The sequence below is a fragment of the Talpa occidentalis genome, unplaced genomic scaffold (genome assembly GCF_014898055.3).
Source record: "Talpa occidentalis isolate TD23 unplaced genomic scaffold, MPIMG_talOcc4v2.1 talOcc4.11, whole genome shotgun sequence".
In the NCBI taxonomy this organism is placed as follows: Eukaryota; Metazoa; Chordata; class Mammalia; order Eulipotyphla; family Talpidae; genus Talpa; species Talpa occidentalis.
Window position 1 is genome coordinate 81,108,292 of NW_023601104.1, and position 17,617 is coordinate 81,125,908.

At 42.0% G+C, this 17,617-nt stretch overlaps 1 protein-coding gene and 2 non-coding genes across 7 annotated transcripts in view; 2 read left to right on the top strand and 1 right to left on the bottom strand.

Annotated features, from left to right (window-relative positions):
- Positions 1-335: 335 nt before the first annotated feature.
- On the top strand, positions 336-469 carry LOC119239698 (U4 spliceosomal RNA). Its single transcript, XR_008550972.1, has one exon. It is a non-coding gene; the product is annotated as a U4 spliceosomal RNA (small nuclear RNA).
- Positions 470-3,507: 3,038 nt separating this feature from the next.
- Positions 3,508-3,614, bottom strand: LOC119239707 (U6 spliceosomal RNA). Its single transcript, XR_005123973.1, has one exon. It is a non-coding gene; the product is annotated as a U6 spliceosomal RNA (small nuclear RNA).
- A 4,038-nt stretch (positions 3,615-7,652) lies between these two features.
- EML5 (EMAP like 5) overlaps positions 7,653-17,617 on the top strand; it is a 126,885-nt gene continuing 116,920 nt past the window's right edge. For 3 of the 5 annotated variants that reach the window (XM_054691758.1, XM_037503740.2, XM_037503741.2), the window contains exon 1: positions 7,653-8,203. In XM_054691758.1, the coding sequence (XP_054547733.1) occupies positions 8,007-8,203 (197 nt within the window). In that variant the 5' untranslated portion in view covers positions 7,653-8,006. The remainder of the gene's footprint in view (positions 8,204-17,617) is intronic. The other 2 variants (XM_054691764.1, XM_054691766.1) reach the window with 1 other exon arrangement.

A 17,617-nucleotide genomic window follows, 5' to 3' on the forward strand; every position in this document is an offset into this window, starting at 1 on the left:
TTTTTTTTGAGGTAACACAGGTTTGCAACACAGTATATGTTTTAGGAATACAAGTTCACACCTCTTCAAACCTACTTTACTACAACATGCCTACCCACTAACAAAATATGAATAACCCTCCACCGAAGTTCACTGGACCCCCTCCACCTTTTGCTACCATTCCTCCCACCTCTGTTGACTTCAGTTCTGCAGTCAGAATCTAAGGGTTTGCTTTTGACTGTTCTTTTGCTTTGTTCCATTATATTCCAGGTAGAAGTTAAATCATTGGCTGTATTTCTGCTTCTGACTTATTTTTCTTAGCACAATTGCCTCCAGTTCCATTCATGTTATCAGAGAGCTTTATGCAGTGGCAGTATCATAGCCAATGGTTTATCCGAGGCGCGATTATTGCTAACTGAAAACTTATCCCATTCATGTTGTCAGAAATCACAAGATTTCATCTTTCATTTTAACAGCGGAGTAGTATTCCATTGTGTATATGTTACCTCTTTATCTAATCATATGTCTTTGGGCATTTTGATTGTTTCCAATTGCAAATATTGCTGCAATGAACATAGGAGTGAATGAATCTTTTATAGTCTTTGGACAGACACCCAGCAGTAAAATTGCTGGATTATATGGTAGTTCTATTTTTAATTTTTTTCCAAAAACTCCATACTATTTTCTCTAAAAATGTTGGACCAGCTTACATTCCCACCAACAATGTCTGAGTGTTCTTTTGTTCCCCCACACTCTCACCAACACTTGTTTCTGGCCTTCTTGATAAAAGCCATTCTCACTAGTGTGAGGTGACAATTCATTGTAGATTTGATTTGCATTTTTTAAAATAATAAGTGACGATGAGCATTTTTTTTTGATGTGCCTACGGGTTATCTGCATGTTTCATTGTATGTGTCTGAGTATCTATTCACAATTGCCCATTTTTTTGATTGGGTAATTTGCCTTTTTGTTGTTGAGTTGCTTGAGTTCTTTATATTTCTTGGATATTGACCCCTTTTTTGGATAGAAGATGTGTAAATATTTTCCCCCATTCAGTAGGATGTCTTTTTATTTTAATGTTTATTTCATTGTACAGAAGCTTCTTCATTGGATGCAGTCCCATTTATTTTTTCAAGCACTCTTTAAAAAATTTAAATTTCAAGTATATTTGGTCATGTAAATAGACAGGGAATGACAAAGCATCCAAGTCAGCCTTGGTAGCAAATGCTGGCCTCCATTTCTTCTTATTCTGTTAATGCTGCCACTTCAGCAATTCTTGGGAGACTCCTCCCTCTTCTTCTTCCCTTGCTGTGGTTTTAGTAAACCCAGCACTATACCATGTGGATCCAAGGGTGGGCACATATTTCAATTCAGCCAATCAGAGTCAAAGGGGCAGAAGTCTAGGAGTTCCAGTGGGAACTGCTTCAAAAAGCGCTTTGCATAGGGTTTGTTAAAAGAATAACATGTAGAACTCAAGAAGCTCATAGCTATTTCATTTGCCTGGCAATGAAATTAACCCCAAAAATGTAGATCTGAGTTAATGCTGATGGTATAACTCAAGTCCTATCATCCAAGCACATAGATAGCAGTTCTTGGGCTTTTCAGTCCCATGAGGCATTGAAGCTCCCCTTTTTTACATTGGTAAAAGAAATAGAAGACACAAGAAACTGAAAGATGTTCCCTGCTCATAGACTGGAAGAATTAACATTGTTAAAACATTCATCTCATCCAAAGCAATGTACAGATTGAACACAATCCCTGTCAAGGCTCCAAAGACATTCTTCAAAGAAATTGACCAAACATTTCTGATATGTATACAGAACAACAAAAGGCCTCAAATAGCCAAAACAATTCTGACCAAAAAAAGAGGAAGAGTGGTGGCACTACACACCCAGATTTCAAATTATACTACAAAGCTATAATAATCAAAACAATATAGTACTGGAACCCAAAAAAAAGACAGACAAACCAATGGAATAGAATTGACAGTCCAGATATAAACCACACATCTATGGATATTAATCTATGACAGAGGAGCCAAATGTATACACTGGAGAAAAAAGTGTCTCTTCAAAAAATGACATTGGTAAAAACAGGAAAGCCACATGATCACCATCTCACACCTAACACAAACACTAACACAAAATGGATTAAATACATTGAAGAAAACATAGGTTAAGTGCTCCATAATATTGCGCTCAGTGGTGTCTTTGTGCAGTTGTCTCCAAAGGCAAGAAAGAAAATTAAATATAAATAAATCATACTGTATCAAGCTAAAAAGCTTTATACAACAACAACAAAAATATCAGTAAGTAAAACAAAAAGACACCTGAATGGAAAAAAATATTCACACACCATTCATCTGACAAGGGGCTAATATCCAAGATTTACTAAGCACTCATACAACTCAACAAAAAGGAAAGAATAGCCCAATAAAAAACGACAGAAGAGCTAAATAAATGCTTTTCCAAAGAAGACATATAGATGTCCAACAGACACATGAAAAAGAAGTTCAATGTCACTTACCGTCAAGGAAATGCAAATCAAAACTACAAGGAGATAACCATCTCACACCTGTCAAAATGACAGAACAAGTGCTGATAAAGATATGGAGAAAAGGAAAGTAGTACACTGTTGATGGGAATGTAGATTGGTCCAGCCACCATGGAAAATACTACGGAGATTTCTCAAAATATTAAGAATAGAGCTACCATATGGTCCAGCAGTTCCACTCCTAGGTATCTACACAAAGAAATCAAAATACTAATTCAAAGGGATATATATATATATACACCCTATATATATAGGGTGTATATATATATATATTCAAGGGATATATATGTTTATTGCAGCATGATTTATACTAGCTTAGATATGGAAGCAGCCTAAGTGTCTCAGGACAGAGGAGTGGATTAGAAAAATGTGGTACACAATCACACAGACACACACACACACACAAAGGAATACTACTCAGCTATTTTATTTATTTATTTATTTTTGTTGCATTACTATATTTTTTTTTAAATAAATTTTATTTTTGTATTCCCCATACAATTGCAATCCCCTTCTTTTGACCCCAATCTCTCCCCTCCCCGCCCCCCACCCCCCATTGAGTGTCTCTGGTTCATAGTTGTTTGTTGATTTTGATTTTCACTTTCTTATAGTTATTCATTTTCCTGGTCCCTTATTTAAGTTTTCTGGATTCCTGCTATGAGTGAGACCATCCGGTATTTTTCTTTTTCTTTCTGGCTTATTTCGCTGAGCATGATCCCTTCCAGGTCCATCCATGTTGCTGCAAATTGCATGTGTTTATCTTTTTTGAATGCTGAGTAATATTCCACGGTGTATAAATACCACATCTTCTTGATCCAGTCATCTATTTTTGGGCATTTGGGTTGTTTCCAAAGCTTAGCTATTGTAAACAGTGCTGCTGTAAACATAGGGGTGCAGGTGCTCTTTGGAATTGATGTTTCTGTGTCCTTTGGGTAAATACCTAGGAGTGGAATTGCTGGATCATATGGAAGCTCTAAAAATATGGGATGATTCACGAATTTGCGTGTCATCCTTGCGCAGGGGCCATGCTAATCTTCTCTGTATCGTTCCAATTTTAGTATATGTGCTGCCAAAGCGAGCACTACTCAGCTATTTTAAAAAATGAACTCTTGCCATTTGTGACAACATGGATGGAACTGGAGGGGATACTAATCCAAGTCAGAAGGAGAAAGACAAAAATGGGATAGTTTCATTTATATGTGGAATATGGAAAAACAAAATAAAGGGTCAGATAAAACCAAACCAGTAACAAACCCTAGAAATCTGACAGTGGAATCGAGGCTACAAAAGAGGGAGAGGGGAAATGATAGTGAAGAGGGGATGAAATGGACTATGGGGAACTGTGGGTGTCTTGGTGTGGGTGTGGGGTGAGGACATGCATCTGAAGATGTGCGAGTCTACGACTTTCAATCACATACAATGTAAACCAATCAATAAATAAGGAAGGAAGGAGGAAAGACAGAAGGAAGGAAAAAATTAAATTTCCTTTTTATCTTTTTTTATTTTTATTTTTATATTCCCCATACAATTGCAACCAAAATTTCCATTTTATCTTAAAACATTTTTTTTAAGATTTATTTATACAAGCACTGGGTACAGTCAGAGGCGCGGGAGGGTGAGAGAATTCACCAGAGTCAGAGCGGGGAGCAGAGCAGGCAGAAGGACCGAAGTACGCTGCTGAGGGGAGCAGCGGGCGGCAGGAGATGGGACCCTCCTCTGGTGGCCAGGGAGCAGCCGGGGATCGAACCGGTGCTGCAGAGGCTGTGGGCAGTTTCGCAACCCAGCGCTCAACTGCTGCGCCACCGGGGAGGCCCTATCTTAAAACATTTTGAATGGGTTTCTGTCATACAACCAAAGAAGTCCTAACTAAGAAAGGTTCAAGTTTAGAAAAGGTTCAAGTTTTCAAAAGTTTCAGCTCTCAGGATAAAACTAAAAGGAATCGTACTGAGACTACATGAGTATTCTCTTTTACATTAAACAGCTAACAAATATGTATGGAACATCTACTGTTGTGCCAGGCACTGTAAGTCTTCACATAAGGCAGGTTAATTAAAGGTATGTGGTTACTGGGGGGGTGGGGGGAGGCAGTGATAGGGAGAAGGGTGGGGGGTATAGGAGAGGGAGGCAGATGGGTTGTGGGCAGGCGTGTTTTGGTGGAGGGAAAAGAAAATTAAAGGTATGGTTACAGAAATATTTTTATGGACAGCTTATTAAAATATCATTATAGGGCCTCCCCTGGTGGTGCATCGGTTGAGCACTGGGCTGCGTTGTGAAGCTTCCCTTAGCCTCTGCAGCACCACTTCGATCCCCGGCCACCGGCGAGGATCCACATGGCGCGCAGACCTCTCCTGCCACCCGCTACTACTCTCAGCAGTGTGTTTTGTCAGTCTGCCAGTTCTGTTCCCCGCTCTGGTGAATCCTCTCACCCTTCCGTGCTTCTGACTGTAACCAGTGCTTGTATAAAAAAATAAATAAATCTTTAAAAAAATAAATAAAATATCATTATAATTCACAAATTGAATTAGCTAGCTAGAATTAATGTCCTGACTTTTGGCTGTTAGGTTTTATGTGGTTTGCCTTGTGTTTCTTTTGTAGACTTGAGGGTAGCTTAAATCAGAAGTCAACAGATTATTTGCTTGACTTTTACAAATTTGGCAAATATCCAGAATATAAAACTTCATCCTAGGAACTCAGACTTTAGGAAATAGATGACCAGAGATGATGGTAGCTTATATTTGTCTCACATATGTGCACTTGATATGCAAAATTCCGGGGGTCTTTCCCCCAGAACACATTCTTGCAAGTGTTGCTTTCAAAGGATCCAGGTAGCGGACACTTTTCTAGCAATAAAAGCTTGATTAGGCTTTCTGATATGACGTTGTAATACAGGATTATCTCATGTTGTAGAGGTAAGTACTAATCAGGTTTGTCTTTGTCCCCCAGTATTCATGAATGTTTCATTGTTTCACTCATCTTTGTGCCTGTACCTTCTCTTTTGAATTGTCAGCTGAGGATGGTTTAATTAAGAATGTTTTTGCTTCACACTCCCCCCTTGGGTCATTAAAAATCATAATGGAAAATATGGTAATGGAAAAATAAATAATTTAAATCTTCTATTAATATAAGTACTTCAATATGTATCATGGGATCCATAAGATATTACACCGAAAAATCTGAAACACAGAGAAAGTATTTCTTATTCTTTTCATCTCATAGAATTTACATGTAATCAGTGGTTAATGCACTGCAAATGTACAGCAGCAAAATATTTAACCTTTCCTAAATTCACTGCTTAAATTTAAATACTCAACAACTTTTTCTATTTCTTACCCAGGGTTTTCAAGGGATTCACAACAGACTTAACAAACATATTCTTATTTAAGAGCAAAAAATAAATACAGGAGAAGGTAATTGTATGTCTTTGTGCAGTGAACCCGAGAACTTTTTATAGCATCAGAGACAAGTCTTAGGCCTGAGTTCTCACTTTCTAGCAGGTTCCAGAACTCAGTCGGCATTACCTTTACTTTGTGCTGAGATTCTTGTTATCCTGAGCCAAAGGTGAAGTGGGACTGGGGTGTATTTCTCCCAATCTCACCACCCCCTTCTAATTCTTGGCTGTCCCTGGAAATTAGAACAAACACCCTTTTCATTATAAGAGCAATAGCTTATTGCTATTGCAGCAAAAATGATAAACCTGAGGATGTCTGAGAGTTTTTAATCAAGGAAATTTTATACACTTAGTTTTTCCTAACTTTAAGAGTTCATCACTAATTACATTGCCGGGCAACTGACTGTGAATCTCGGTGGTGGATTGATTTCTACTTTGTCTTCATGGTAGAGTTCACCAAATCTGCTCACTCTTTCAGAGTTTAGTTTTCATAACACTTGTGCAAATTTCTTCCTCTAAGTTGACCCTTCTTCCCTGCATGTTGTCTACAGGTCATCACCAGAATTGAAAAGATATTTTCTTATCTCAAGTTGGTAATTTCCATCTTGGTGGCAGTACTAGATTGGGTAACATCCATTCCAGTCTATGGGTACCCTAACTTAAAAGGATGCTGATATATCCTGGCTTTTGTCAGAGTTCCAAGTTTTGACAGTTCCTAGGGAAACCACAACAGTGCGTTTTTGACAGAGGGGGTTCATATTAGCATGAGTTGTATGTCTTGTAAACCTTAGGGCTATCACCCTGTACTTAAAGCCTTTTAAATTACAGGTTTCAAATAATTTTAACATGCTTGGTAAATTTTGGTGGTGACCCTATAGGGGGCACTTTAAAAACTGAGTGGGGAACTGACAGGAATTCATTGCTCCCAGTATTTCGTTTTCAAGCACATTCTCAAGGACCCCAACTCTGAAGTCATCTTCACCGCTGCAAGAAGTATCAGGAGTTAGTACTGATATCCAAAATACCAATTGCAGGGATCATTGTTATTTGTTCAGAATTCATCGCTGGCGCGCGACATTTTATCATTTAAAGTCTACTTGGAGTTTGGAGGTCACCTACAGAGTACAATATACACGGAAGTCAGGTTTCTCCCCCCAGTCTGATACAGTAAGCGGTGTGCAGCAGTAAGAACACACACACACACACACACACACACACACACACACACTCAGGAGGGGAGAAGGAGCGCAGCATAAATGTTGCCTTGACCCGCTCCAGGGCCAGGCAAGACAGCGGGCGCTCCCCGCGCGAGGACCCCCAGCAGCGAAGGGTCGGCCCCGGGCTGGGCGGCGTCGTGAGGGTTCGGCGTCCCCGCGCGCGCGCGCGTAGCCGGGGCCGCTGGCGCGGGCGGCGGGAGGCGGCGGGCCCAGTCGCTGCGAAAGGACCGCCGCGCTGGAGCGAGTCGTGTACGGTGCCCGCAGAGGGGGCGGGGCCTGCGGCGGCGGGGCGGGGCCTGCGGCGGCGGGGGGGGGCCTGCGGCGGCGGGGGCGGGGCCGCACGAGGTCGCGCGCTCGCCGCTCGGCTCGGCTCGGCTCGGCTCGGCTCGGCTCGGGGGCGCGCGGCGCGGGCCTGCGCAGCTCGGGCGCCGGGGCCGCGGCGAGGCACGAGCGCCGCAGGTGACCCGGGCGGGGAGCGGGGCGCGCGGCGCGCGGGCGGCGACGGCGGAGTGGAGGCGGGCGGCGGCCGGCGGGAGGCGGGCGGCGGGAGGCGGGCCCTCGCTCCGCGGCCGGCCTGGGCGCTGCGGGCTGAGGAGACGCGGCGAGCCCGGGCGGGCGAAGGGCGCGCGCGACACCCCACTTGACGGCCGGCGGCGCCCGCGGGCCTCGGCATGCTCCGCGCGGCCCGGGCTGTCCTCCCGCCCGTGGGCTGAGGCGGCGGCGGCGCGAGGCAGCGACATGCCCCTGCCGGGCGCGGCGTAGAGGACGCGGCAGGCGGCGAGTCCCGGCCGCCCGCGCGGGGGCTTCTCCCCCGGCCGCCGCCCCCGGCGCCGCGGGCCCGCGCGGGCGCGGCGGGTGGGCGCCCCGACATGGCGGCCCGGAGCGCCCCGAGCTGCCACCTGCGGCTCGAGTGGGTGTACGGCTACCGGGGCCACCAGTGCCGCAACAACCTCTACTACACGGCGGCCAAGGAGATCGTGTACTTCGTGGCGGGCGTCGGCGTGGTGTACAGCCCGCGCGAGCACCGGCAGAAGTTCTACCGCGGCCACAGCGACGACATCATCAGGTACGCGCGCCGGGGTGCGCGGGGCGCGCGGGGCGCGCGGGGTGCGGGGACCGCCCCTGCGGGGAGCCTCGCCGCTGAGCGCCCCGCGCCGGGCCGCTGCCCATCCCGCCCGGGTCACCCCTTGTCGCGTCCTGGCCCCGGGGAGTCTTTCCCGCGGGCAGTGCGTGACCCCAGGTCCGCGCGGCTTGGGCTTTCGGGCTGGATCACCGTCTCCCTCCATCCCCAAGATGGAAAGTGCCCCCGAAGCTGACTGTGGAGCCGTCAGCGCCGTCTGTACCCTCAGAGATTTCTTATTAAAGCAGGTGTTGAAAGGGCCTCGGGGACATCCTGGAGCTAATTGACAACCGGTGGAAGTACAGGCACCCCAGGCCGGTCCCGGGGAGCGCGCCCCGGCGGCATCCTGGAGGGCGCGCCGCTCTGGCCCAGCACTAGTTCGGGGTTCACCGCCTGCTGTTAACAGCCGGTGGAAAGAAACCCCGACAACCTTCAGGCAACGTCTTGAACCTCAAAATTTGCACCCCTGAAGATAGTTTGGGGGGAGGTTTTAACTGAAGGCGATTACCCCGTCGTGAAGATAAGTTTACTTTTGTGTTTCTTACTTAAATCACATGGGTTTGGTGTGGTTTTGCGTTTTCATTTTTCGTTGGGTAGCGTGTCTTAAAGTTGATGCCAGCGCTTGTGTGTATTTCTTTGGTGAGTAATGTATTTGAAATGTGATTTTCAATCAGTGTCTCAGCAGAACTTTTGTAGCAAATAAAGTTAAAAGGTGGAGAAAGTATTCCAAGCCATTGGTTACTGACTCAAGCACAGCTTTTTTTGTCCTTGACTGGAGAATGTATTTTAAAACATTTCGCCAATATGTTTGTAGGCTGCTTCTGGGGTTTTTTACAGAGATTCTATGATTAGATTTGGTTACTCAGTTTTATTCCCTTATTTGTGTTCCACAGGATTGTCTTCGTTTGATGTAAGCGAGAATAAGAGTTGTTCTGTTTTGCGTTTTTGCACTTGTGTGATCTATTAGAGAGGAAAGGCGGCCGAGGATAAACTAAAGGGAGGGCGGGAGATGGAGTAAAGATGAGGAAAGCAGAAATTGAGATTGTGGAATAGGGAATGAGGTGGTGTTTTGTTTTCATTTGGTTTTTGACACACTGGAGTTTTTCCAGATTGTAGTTAATACATTACTTGGCAAAGAAAGCTGAAAAGTTGTCTCAAGGTTTTCTCAAGTTAGGATTCTTTTTGTGATGGATCAAAATTACACACCTGTTATAATTGTACAACTTAGTGATTCAAAAACCCAACAAGCAGTGTTTATATTTTCTGTTGTTATTCATTGCAAGAGAATTTAGCCCGGTTCTTTTGTCTTTTTCTCCCCAAATCCTTTCCAGTTTCTTTCCTGTGTGTTAGATCTTCAGCAGCACCGGGGATATAGCAGCTTCACCTGGTAGAGCAGCCTTGCCTGAAGTCTTCCTCCACATATTTATTTTATTAGGTTGAATTCAGCAGGTGGAGTAGGCTAATGTCCTTTGTTTTTACTCCTTGGCAGTTAAGGGTGGTATGATACTAAGGCCTTCCGAAACTAGATACGATTTATTTCGTGGGGGTAATTATACTTCATTTATTCTTGCAGTAGTAATTAGAAACTTTAATGCTTGAATTTTTATAATTATCTTTCAGTGAACTGTAAGGAAAGTAATGTTTCTGCCTTCTTTTTGTATTATAATACCAATTTTTTTTTGGTATTATAATTGCACAACCCATACACTACTGTAAATATCAAAATGATAAATTACTCAAATTTTTGCTATAATTGAATGTATGTTTATGCTTTTATGCAAATGATTCAGCTTTAACATAATTTACAACATTGAAAAGGTTTCCTGAAAATTTTCATTGGGGTGGTGAAATCTGAAACATACACCATCTTTGAATTGGTGGCACGAATTTAATACAGCACTGACTATAATTTAGAAATCAAAGGGCTCCCGATAGTTTTTCACACAATAATGACAGCATTCCTGTTTGTGAAATAGATGAGCCAAATGTTCATACCTTTCCATTTATTTTTACCAATTCAAAGTTTGAGGTTTAGGTATAGAAACTACTCCAGTAAAATTTCTACTGATGCCACGGTGGAAAACGGAATATTTCTAAATGTGGTGCATGGTGGAAAACAGTGTTGCTGTAATGTTAGCCTTGATCATAAAAAGTCCATGCTGTTTTAATCCACTGTCTTGCTTTCCATATTTGCTTAACACTTAGATAAAGCCTAATTGGTAGAAATGATTTAATCTGGGGCTAAGGCTATTCCAGAATGAGCAGGTCGCTGTGGTTAGGCTTAGGCTTTGAAAAGACAAGTGCTATCTGGGTTGTACAGACTGGCTCATGACCAGTCTCCCATTGTGCTGTTCACCAGTTCTCCTGTCATGTTGCTGCCATCTAGTATGCCAGTGGTGGTGCCACCTGGCATGTCTTATCTGTGTTGCTTGTAGTTGTCTTCTTATCTCCTTAATATTTCCAGATATATGGTAAATATTTTGCAAACCTGACTGCTCATGAAAATCATTTAAGGCGCTTTATGCCAGTTTCTACCCTTTTCCTGAGGCGTCCTCAATGAGATGCCAATGGGGTCAGAATCCAGTAATCTGTTTTTTAAGAAACCGCCTCAGATGATTCTCTTTGGGAAGTTCATTGCCAGTCTGTATCCCAAAAGATGTGTGACTAGAACTCTTTTAACAGTTTGAGTAATGGCTATAAACCCTCAAACTTGATGCCAGAATTTTCTTAAGCATTGTGAAATATCTAGAAGCAATACTTTAGAAAGCATTAGACCACATAAAGATTTAAAAAAAATGTCTCAGTGTTTAATTAGAATTAAGTAAACTTAACTTTCACAGACTAATAATTCTATTCAGTAAGATTTTGTGTCTGGATTATTCTTTATTTTTCAAATACTATATAATTTAAAGGATATAAATCAAGGATAGATCAGAATTATCTAGAGTAATGGCTCAAGTATACATTAAATATATTTTATTTAGGGTGAAGCCAAATTTTAAGATTTTTCATGATAATGTTTTCCTTTATTATTTTATAATGTCTTGTATTGACTATGGAGATAATTGACACAATGTTATATTTTGGATAGAAAAGGAAACATGGAATAATAAATTCTTAGAAACTATTAAGAACTTACTGTTCTTTCACTTATGAAAGAAGTATTTATTGAGTACCTGCTTTGTACGAGGGTCCCTGCCTTAGTATAATCAGAATTTAAAGACATAGTCTGTACACTGGGGAGAGCACTGGTGCATTTATCCTCTGGTATGTCCTTGGGGACATAACAGTGATGTTTCCTGTAGAATATACCGAAGCTGTGTCTTTATGGGAAACGAGGAGAATTAGTCATCAGAAGAAATGAGTGAAGGTGTACCATTCTGGGAAGTGGTACCATGCAGTAGTCTTGTGTTAAGAGAGAATATTTGAGAGCACTTTGTACTCAACATGTTCAGTTCCTTTTCTCTCCCATTCAGTCTTGGCAGTTTCACCATAACTGCTCTTGTCAGCATCACCAGTGACCCCACGTTGTTTTATCGAGTGGTCAACTCCCTGTTCTCATCTTTTTTGATTTATCATTTGCTACAATTGGTCACTCTTTCATAAGATTTTTTCATGAGTGGCATCTGGAGCATGTCTTGGTTTACTTATTTTTCTTTTTCAAAGATTTATCCATTCATGCATACAAGAGCTGGGGCCAGAGATGCAGGGGCGGGGGTGGGGGATGGAGGTTGAGAGGATTCTCCAAAGATAGAGCGGGGAACAGAACAGGCAGACTGACTGAAATACATTGCTGTGGGGAGCAGCGGGCAAGACAGGAGAGGTCTGCTTCACCATGTGGGTTGCTCCCTGGCCGGCCAGGGATCGAACTCATGCTATAGAGGCTGCGGATTGCTTCACAGTGCGGTGCTTAACCCCTTGCACCACCAGGGAGGCCCTGGTTTACTTATTCTTATGACAGATATGTATTGAGTACCTGTTATTTGCCAGGGACTATTCTTAGCACTAGAGATACAGTGTGGACCAAACATAAAATTCCCAGTCTTCATGGAACTTATATCTACTGGGGGGAGACTCAGAATAAGTACAGTAGGTTTTATAGTTCAGTATATGTAAAAAGTATATAGCATGCATATTTACATACCTTTTTTTTTACATATACTATATCATGTATCCATAATATATACTACATAAATAAATTACATATATGTATATTTAGCACATAAGGACTAAGGAAAAAAAGTTGTAGCAAGAGGTAGTGACTAGGGAAGAGTTTAGGTAAGATAGGATGGCCAGAAGACCTCACTGTAAAATATAAAGTGACTCTTGAATAAGAGACTTGGAAGTGAGAGAATGTGCTATGTGGATATTTGAGAGAAGGACATTTCTGGCAAATGGGCTGAAGTGCAATACTTAGTGTGTTTGAGGAATAGGAGGAATTAATGTGGCTGGAGTGCAGTGAATTTTGGTGAAAGTAAGAAATGTGGTCTGATGCAGTTCTGGTGCTGGGGCAGACTATGTAGGGCCTGATAAGCTATTGAGAGGATTTTAGCTTTCCCATATGAGTGAGATTGGAAGTTATTGGAACAATGTAATCAAATTAGTGACACAATTTGACTTAATGATCTAACAAGGTCACTCTGGCTCCAGTGTTGAGAAAAGAGACTGGGCAGGATGGAAACAGACCACTTAGATGGCTGTTGCAATAATTCAGTTAAAAAATGTTGGTGACTTGGACCAGAGTGTTAACAGCGGAAATAGTAAGAAAGCATCAGATGTAGTTTGAGGATAGATGCAGCATGATTTTACTGATGGATCAAATATAAATTGTGGCAGAAAACAAAGGTCAACGATAATCTCAGGTTGGGGCCAGAAGAGTTGAAAGAATGGAGCTGCCAGTTACTAAATTGGGAAAGACTGGCGGGGAAACAAGTTTTCTGTTTTGAGAGATACTAACCAAATTTCACAATCAGTGTAGCTGTAAAATAACAGTCCGACTGTGTGTGTTTAATTCAGGGAAGCAGCCTGAACTGGAATAAATTTTGGAGTTATCAGCATATAGATAGTATTTAAAGCCATGGGCCAGGATGAGATCAATGTGAGGGAGTATAGATAAAAAATAAAAAATATATATTTCTGCAGCACTCTGACATTTAAATGTAGAGATGAAAAGGAACTGGCACAAAAATGTGGCCAGAGAGGCAGGAAGAAAACCAAGAAAGTGTATGGTCATGGAAGTCAAGTGGGAAGAGTTTTTCAGGGAGAAGGAGGTGATCGACTCTGTCAAGTAAGGTCAGGAGTGCTTCACCTTTGTGGCCATGTTAGTTATTTTGCAACAGTGACATTGTAATCAGGAGACTGCAAGGGACTGTGTTTCCAGGGGAATTGGAGAGTAGAAGAAAGTCAAAATGAATCATGTCATTACTAGTATACAAAACTGGCTACTTTCAGAATTTCATCCAGTATTTTCAAGTTTGCTTGGTTTTTAAAAAATGACAGTTGGCAGCTCTCTAGATCTTTACTACTGAAAGGTATGGTTCTGAGACCAGCAACTTCAGCATCACCTGGGAACCCTGTTAGAAATGCAAATCTCAACTCTCAGCCCAGACCTACCGAATTACACTCTGCATTTTAACAGTGTTCTCAGGTAATTTGTGAGCACATTAAAACTGAAAAGCACACTCCAGATCAGTGGTTTTCAAAGTATGTTCCTCTAGCCAGTGGCGTTAAAGTCACCTGTAAACATGTTAGAAATACAAATTCTCAGGCTTCACCCCTCTAGTTATGGGGCTCAACAACCCATTTTAATCACTTCCAGATGATAGTGATGCAGACTAAAGTTTGGGAATGACTGCTCCAGACTCCTGATTCTCAGCCCAGCTGCTTATTAGACTCACTTGGAGAGCTGGTGTGTTACAGACAAAGCAAAAGTAATAAAACCACCAATGGCTGAGTGTCACCCCTGAAATTCAGATTTAATTTGCTTAGGGTATGTATCTCAGATATATTGTCTTTGTTGTTGTTTACTTCTACTTTTAATTTCTAAACTTCCCGGATGATTCTAATATGTAGCCAGGGCTGAAGAACGTGGCTCTGGACAGAGTAGTTGTAGAAAAAGTGATTATCAGGCTTTTCTGCCCTCCCGCCATTAGGACTAACGATGGATCCCTGTGATCCTAAATGCATGCCTGATGGCGGGCACCTGGAGTGGGGTGTGGGCATACGTAGGTGGGTACACCTGGGCTGAGACTGGGCTTATAAGGGCAGTGTCAAGGGGGAACGGAACCAGCAGGAGAATGGCAACAACACAGAAGAGAACAAGAGTAGCGGTGGTGGAAGCAGCAGAGAAGAAACAGAAGTAGAGCAGAGAATAAGAAAGCAACAGAATGAGAGAACGCCCAAAGAGCCCAGAAAGAGTCAAAATTCGCCGGGAGCTGGGAGGCTTGTCAGCCTCCCAGCACCCCTGCCTGCCATGGACCTGGTAAATTCAATAAAAGCCTGAAAAAGCCACCGAGGGCTTCAGGACTCTCCACCGTCTGCTCGGGTCATAGAGCTCCTGCTCTGGGCCTTCCTGCCCCTACAATAGTAATCCATATTTAGCAGGTGGGCTAGAAAATCAACCTGAAAAAAAATCCTCAGGTCTTAGCCAAATTTATTCATTGACAGTTATATATTATATAACAATGTGAATAATTTGGCAAGTGTTGAGACCCCTTTAAAAACTTCGGACCACTTGTCTAAAGTCCCTCCATGTAGGACATCCTGTTTGGAGATTTATTACCAAAAATGTGCAGTCCTTACTGTGGTTTTCTGTTGATGAATCTGCTCAGTATTATCAGAGACTGAAAACACTAAAAGACAGCTGGCTAGCACCATCCATCCAGAAAAATACTCACTGGGGATTTGGAAGATTTACCTAATGGGCAAAGTGATGTGTATCCTGTATGATACCAAGTAAGGTGGAACCCAGTGCCTCAGGTGATGATCTGTTGTGGGGAAAGGATGTCTTGAACACACTCCACAAACAGGTTTTAAGGGCCCCACCCCAGACCAAAGAGATCCAAAACACCAACTACAAATCCCATAATGTTATCTCCATTCAAGGGGATTGCTGGGAACTGAGTGTGGAGTTAAGCTGCCAGGTTTGGTATATAACCAGACATGTGGGTCTTGGGGGTCCTTGGTTTTTCACCGGCTTTCACTGTGCTTTCGGGGGTCCTAGCTCAGCAGGACTGGTAGGAGACTTTCACCAATTTATCACTCTCTTTCTCCCTGAGTTATTCCTTTCTTCCCCTTCTTGTAAATAAACCCTTTATTAGCCTTTCTGTGTGCCTGCAGTTGAGTCTCATTATAAATAAGTCCCCTTTAAGCACACGGGTGAGGACCCACAGTCAAGCTGACCAATTTCACCTCGGGGTTGCCCTGTAACAAGTCAACAGACTCACAGAACAATTGCAGGGATTGGACCCTGGCTGAGGGATTTGGATGTTGGAAAAGCCAAGATTTTCCATTAATAAATTCTGACTGCCAGGATCTGTAGTCAGAAATATCCACTATGCTAATATTTGATGGGTTATATAAATGCCCATAAAGGGCAAATTACCCACCCTATGAAATTCCAAAATGGATGAATTACCATGGACAACTGAAATAGTACCGTAGTTCATGTTAAGTCAAGGCAAGGTAGCCGGGATATGTTTTGTAGGGCTTGTGACTCCATGTTGCCACTAATCAGATATGCTGCCACTAACAACTAGCAGGCTTCTCTTTAAGACAAGCAGGTGTTCTCCATCAGTCTTCAATATGAGTTAGTGTTTTGAGACAGCATAGGACTGGCAAGGGGTAACATCTAGCCAATATCTTGACCAGGATGGTCCTTATTTTAATTACAGGTGGCTCGTGGTATTACAATATTGGCCAACGGCAACAAGAACTGGTACAGAAGCTTTAATCACTTCTGAATTTCATGTCTACAGTATCACCCTTAAATGTTTAGCAGAATTTAACCAGTGAACCCATCTGGTCCTGGTGCTTTCTCTTTTGGAAAGTTATTAATTATTGATTCAATTTCTTTAACAGATATAGGCCTGATCAGGTCATCTATTGTGTGACTATTGACATTGTGTCTGACACATGTAATATGTATTCTGATACTCTTAAGGATAAAGACAAAAAGGATTGTAACTAGTGCTATATTTTTATTTTCTCACAGGGAAAGCAATTTGAATCAACTTTGTATATACTGAAACAAAATAAGTAAATGTACTTTGTTATGAGGATCTCATTTCTCATTCTTTGTGGAAGTAGTTATAAGGAAAGTGAACAGTCTTAAATGGACCCTGTTATTTGGAATTTGAATCATAAGTATCAATATGAACACATGGTTTTATATACATATACAGATAGATGTAGAGCATAAATATGAAGATACATATATACATATGGTTTTTTCTAGTTCTGTCTGCAGAGACACAGTATAGAGGGAGTAATACTAGTAATACTCCAGTGATAATGAGCACATATAGTACCAGGTCTTGTTCTCTAAACACCATTCTCCAATAAAAGAAATAAGGGTTTCTTGGAGAATTTGTGATTATAAGACTAGAACAGGAAAAGTATAGGAATCTAGAATATTTAGGATGTGACAAAAATAAGCACAAAAGAGATGGTGGCTTGTTGAAGTAAAAGGGGAACTAACCTGAAGGATCTTGTAAAGACCAAAGATGGAAGAATTTTGAGCCACAAAATAAATGATAGTGTTAAATTTTGATTTATAGGGTAAAACAGGAGTTATTAAGTAGATTGTCCACTAAATAGGCCTGACATCTATTTTTGTAAAAAAAAGTTCTATTGGGAAAAAGATTCTGACACCCTAAGGAACCTCTTTAGGTATTTTTTTCTTAATTCCCTAAGTCCAAAATTTTAATACCAGTATACTGTCTATCAATTATATACTCTGTGTGTGTGTGTATCTGTGTGTATGCATATTTTGTCCTTTATATATAAAAGAGTAAGATAACCCCACAAGAACCAAATTTTACCCCAAATTTGACAGAAGGTGATACTGCTGTCAGTGAAATCACACAGTCTGCATATTATCTATGGCTGATTTGGTTTCACAGAAGCAGAATTGAGTAGTTGTCACAGAGATTGTATGGCCCACAAAGCCTAAAATATTTTCTCTCTTTACAGAAATGTTTGTTGACCCTTGCAATGAAATAAATATTCATAAATTTAAGCAGTTGTAAACAATGATAAACAAGAAAAGATAGTTCTTCTATGTGTGTATGTGCACACACACGTGTGCATATATATATAGAGAGAGAGAGGGAAAGAGAGAGAGAGAGATGAAAAGAAGGT